The sequence below is a fragment of the Coloeus monedula genome (assembly GCF_965178545.1).
Source record: "Coloeus monedula genome assembly, chromosome: 8".
NCBI classification, from domain to species: domain Eukaryota; kingdom Metazoa; phylum Chordata; class Aves; order Passeriformes; family Corvidae; genus Coloeus; species Coloeus monedula.
The window spans coordinates 20,189,722-20,193,481 of NC_138788.1; the positions used below are offsets into that span (position 1 = coordinate 20,189,722).

General features: G+C 41.1%; 1 protein-coding gene across 1 annotated transcript; it reads left to right on the forward strand.

Moving 5' to 3' along the window:
- Positions 1–1,152: 1,152 nt before the first annotated feature.
- On the forward strand, positions 1,153–2,286 carry NPY4R2 (neuropeptide Y receptor Y4-2; the record flags this gene model as incomplete). Its single annotated transcript, XM_082285872.1, has 1 exon — positions 1,153–2,286. One exon carries the CDS (start codon positions 1,153–1,155, stop codon positions 2,284–2,286), a length of 1,134 nt encoding a protein of 377 aa, XP_082141998.1.
- Between the last annotated feature and the right edge of the window lie 1,474 nt (positions 2,287–3,760).

A 3,760-nucleotide genomic window follows, 5' to 3' on the forward strand; every position in this document is an offset into this window, starting at 1 on the left:
AAAAGTATGCAGCACCAATTAACTCCATGGGTTCAGCTCCCTGAACCCCTCTGAAAGTCCCAGCTCAGGTCTTGCAGCAGTGATTAAGCAGCAGACCTATCTATCTGTGCAGGAACACTATCTAGCAGATAGAAGGTGCTTTTACAACTTGTGAAAATAAAAGCAAAATTATAATGAGGGAGAATCAATAAAAATCTTCCCAGAAGGAATTAAAAGACATTATCAAATCAATCACTCTTAAAGCCAAGATCAGGGCACTGGTCTCTATATCTGATAAACCCCAACATGGTCATGTTAGGGGAGATATCAATGCTTCATGGGCACTGGAGTTCATCCGGAATGAGGAAGCAAAAAATTTGGACTGCAGTTCCCATGACCTATCACAGCTGTGTAGAAGCTGGGAAATGTTGAAATTATTTTGAATTATTTTAGACTTTAAAAAAATTGTCCCATGATATCGTTCCAGAGAATGAGCCTGAATTTTTGCATGGTGATTTTCTTGCACAAATGTGAATTCTGGCTGCAATCACAAACGCATTTCACAGATTAACTCACATAAGATATTTTAATGTTGGCTTTATGCACCTGATATGCCCTGCTTTCACACTGATGTTTAGCTCAGCTGAAGGTAAATGCAGCTTCACAATATCCCCTGCCCAGTTTTGGATCAGAACCTTGCAAAACCAGAATTGCACCCCTGGGTGGATTTTGATCCGGTTTTCTTGTATCACCACTCTACTGAATTAGTGATGTTCAAGATACCGCACTGAGTTAAATAATGAAGTTAAGATGTTCTCAAATCCATGGGACAACCTCACAATGAATAAACATGATCATAATTCAGTAGAGTTGCACAGACTTTCATACCACAGTGTAGCAAAGGGCTCTATTTTATGATCTAATGAACTGTGTAAGAGGGAGCTGCAGAATATACACAGGATCCCTGACATTTGCTTCCCTGTCTCCCTCCTTATCCTTTTGACTAATTTCTTGCAGCGTTAACTAAACATATTTTTTCTTTTCCTTTCCTTTGCAGATATACCCGGACCTTCCACAGTCAGACAGAACAGATGTAACGCTTTTAGGGTGGCTCCAGAATACTCAGACTGTGTTTGACTACCACCCTTTTGGATAAATATTTTGGGATTCAGGATGAATAAGACAAGGGCTGTTAATGATGTTTTTAATTTCCTGAGCAGCAAGAACTGGAGCTCAAGCCGAAGCTTTCCTATGAACATTTCTAATCAGTGCATGAACATCACTGACCTTACTGTCTTTCTGGCCACCTCTTACAGCTTGGAGACTGTTCTGGGCATTGTGGGAAACATCTGTCTGATTGCTGTCATTGCCAGGCAGAAGGAAAAGGCCAATGTCACCAATATCCTAATTTCCAACTTAATAATTTCAGACTTGTTTATGTGTCTTGTCTGCCTGCCTTTCACCGTTGTTTACACCATGATGGACTACTGGATATTTGGAGAAGTCATGTGCAAAATGACCTCTTTCACTCAGTGCACAACGGTAACAGTGTCAATCCTTTCCCTTGTCCTTATTGCTCTAGAAAGACACCAGCTCATCATAAACCCCACTGGCTGGAGGCCAAATACCTCCCAAGCCTATCTAGGAATTGGAGTAATTTGGACTTTAGCATGTCTCATGTCCCTACCCTTTCTGACCACATCCGTGTTGTCTAATGAGTTGTATGAGCAGCTCTCACACTTCATGAATTTTTCCACTGATAAGGCAATATGTATCAACTCGTGGCCTTCTGAGCAGCACAAACTTATCTACACTACCACTTTACTGCTCTTGCAGTATTGCATCCCTCTGTTCTTCATTATCCTTTGCTACCTGCGTATCTACTTACGCCTGCAGAAGAGGAAGGACATGTTCGAGAAGAGTGAGTACAGCAACCGAGCAGTCCAGCTGAGAAGGATAAACATTTTGTTAGCGTCCATGGTTGCTGCTTTTGCTGTTTGCTGGCTACCACTGCATGTTTTCAACACCATCGTGGACTGGAATTACAAAATCATTTCGCCTTGCCACCACAACCTGATCTTCTCATTGTGCCACCTGGTAGCTATGGCTTCCACCTGTGTCAACCCTGTTATCTATGGTTTCCTAAACAGCAACTTCAAAAAAGAAGTGAAGTCACTGATTCTGAGCTGCCAGCATAATTCAGTAACTGCCTCAACGGAAGAATATGATCATTTGCCTTTATCCACCATGCAGACCGAAATTTCCAAAGGCTCTCTGATGTTGAACTGCAGACACAATTCTATTTAACAAGCAGAAAACATTTCAGAAGGCTGCAGTGACACCCCACACCAGTTATTACCTGTGGGTATAGAAAGCAACTGGTGATGCCACAGCTGGAATTTGAACAGGAACCCATCACTATCTGATATTTGGAAGAACAGGCAAAGTAATGTTGCAAATGTTTACAGTTGCTGCTGTGGTGCACAAGGTTTTCATGTCAATGAGGTGGTACTGACACTGAGGAGACTGGGCTGATGTATAAGCAGCTGCTCTAAGATCAGTAACTAAGCTCTAAGTGGCTGCAGAGAGGCTGACATAGGGTTAATCAGCTAAGCTCATATCTCTACCATGGCTGCAGTAGAAAACCAGATTTCCAGTTTCAGTGCTGCAGGCTGCCAAAAGTTGTGTTGGAGAAGACTCTCTCAGTTTTCCACTATTAGAAAGATTTTTATGCACAGCTGACACACCAGTGGAACAGAGATATGTAAATATCTAAATTTTTTTTTGCTTTACCACCTCTCACAGCCCATCAAATAACAGTAATCTTTCAGCAGATCTTCACATAAAACAACTGCCTGTTTCTATGAAACTTCACTCTCTGCCATAGGCTTGAAAATAGTCATTGCCTCTGCAAGTAGGAACAAAGAACAAGGACCCTGGTATGTAAAAAGACAGTCACTTATGAGGGATGGCCATAAATGAAAATGTTATTCAGTGGATTAAACTCAAAATGCATTGAGATGATACTGAGAACTATTTTTAAGCACATAAAAACAGTTGTAGATCTACATGGAAATGAGTCTTGTTGAATTTGTCGTTCCCACTGCTGTCATTACAAAGCTCTGCAATGCTGAAACTTCATGCCATGATGGTACAAGATGGCCAGATTACAGGAGTTGTTCCAGGACTTGGTAGCAACATGTCATTCTGCTTCAGCATCTTCTTGGTACTTTAACTGCAAAGTATCTAATTCGGAAGGTCAGAATGAGCATGAAAACCTGTTTGTGGAAATCATGTGTTTCCAGAGTGGATATACTTCCAAAGAAATAAGCATATGCATGGAGGATTTCAGTTTTCTTAAAAAATAAAACCAGATGTCAGGTATCAGTCCCACTGGCTGGCATCAGCAACAGAGCTGAAATTCCAACAAAACACTAGAAGGTCAATGAAAACACACAGGTGGAATCCAGGTCAGGCTGAAGCCAAGCTGCATGTAAATAGGTAGTACTGTCAATTGCTCTACTAAGATGAGAGTCGTATTTTTTCACATGTGTGTTATTTGTAGCCTTTGTTCGTGAAACCTACAAACTACAAACTCATTTTAACCTCTGGAGCCAGAGAAATTGCTCAGTGACTACTGAGAAACCAAGGCATTCCCAAGAAGGCCATACTGAGGTATAGATTAAAAAAAACCCCAGGTAGCAAATGCAAAAAGGATACCAACCAGTTCAATGCTAATGAAATATTGAAGTGTATTCTGTCCTGATTTGTTAAACTAACC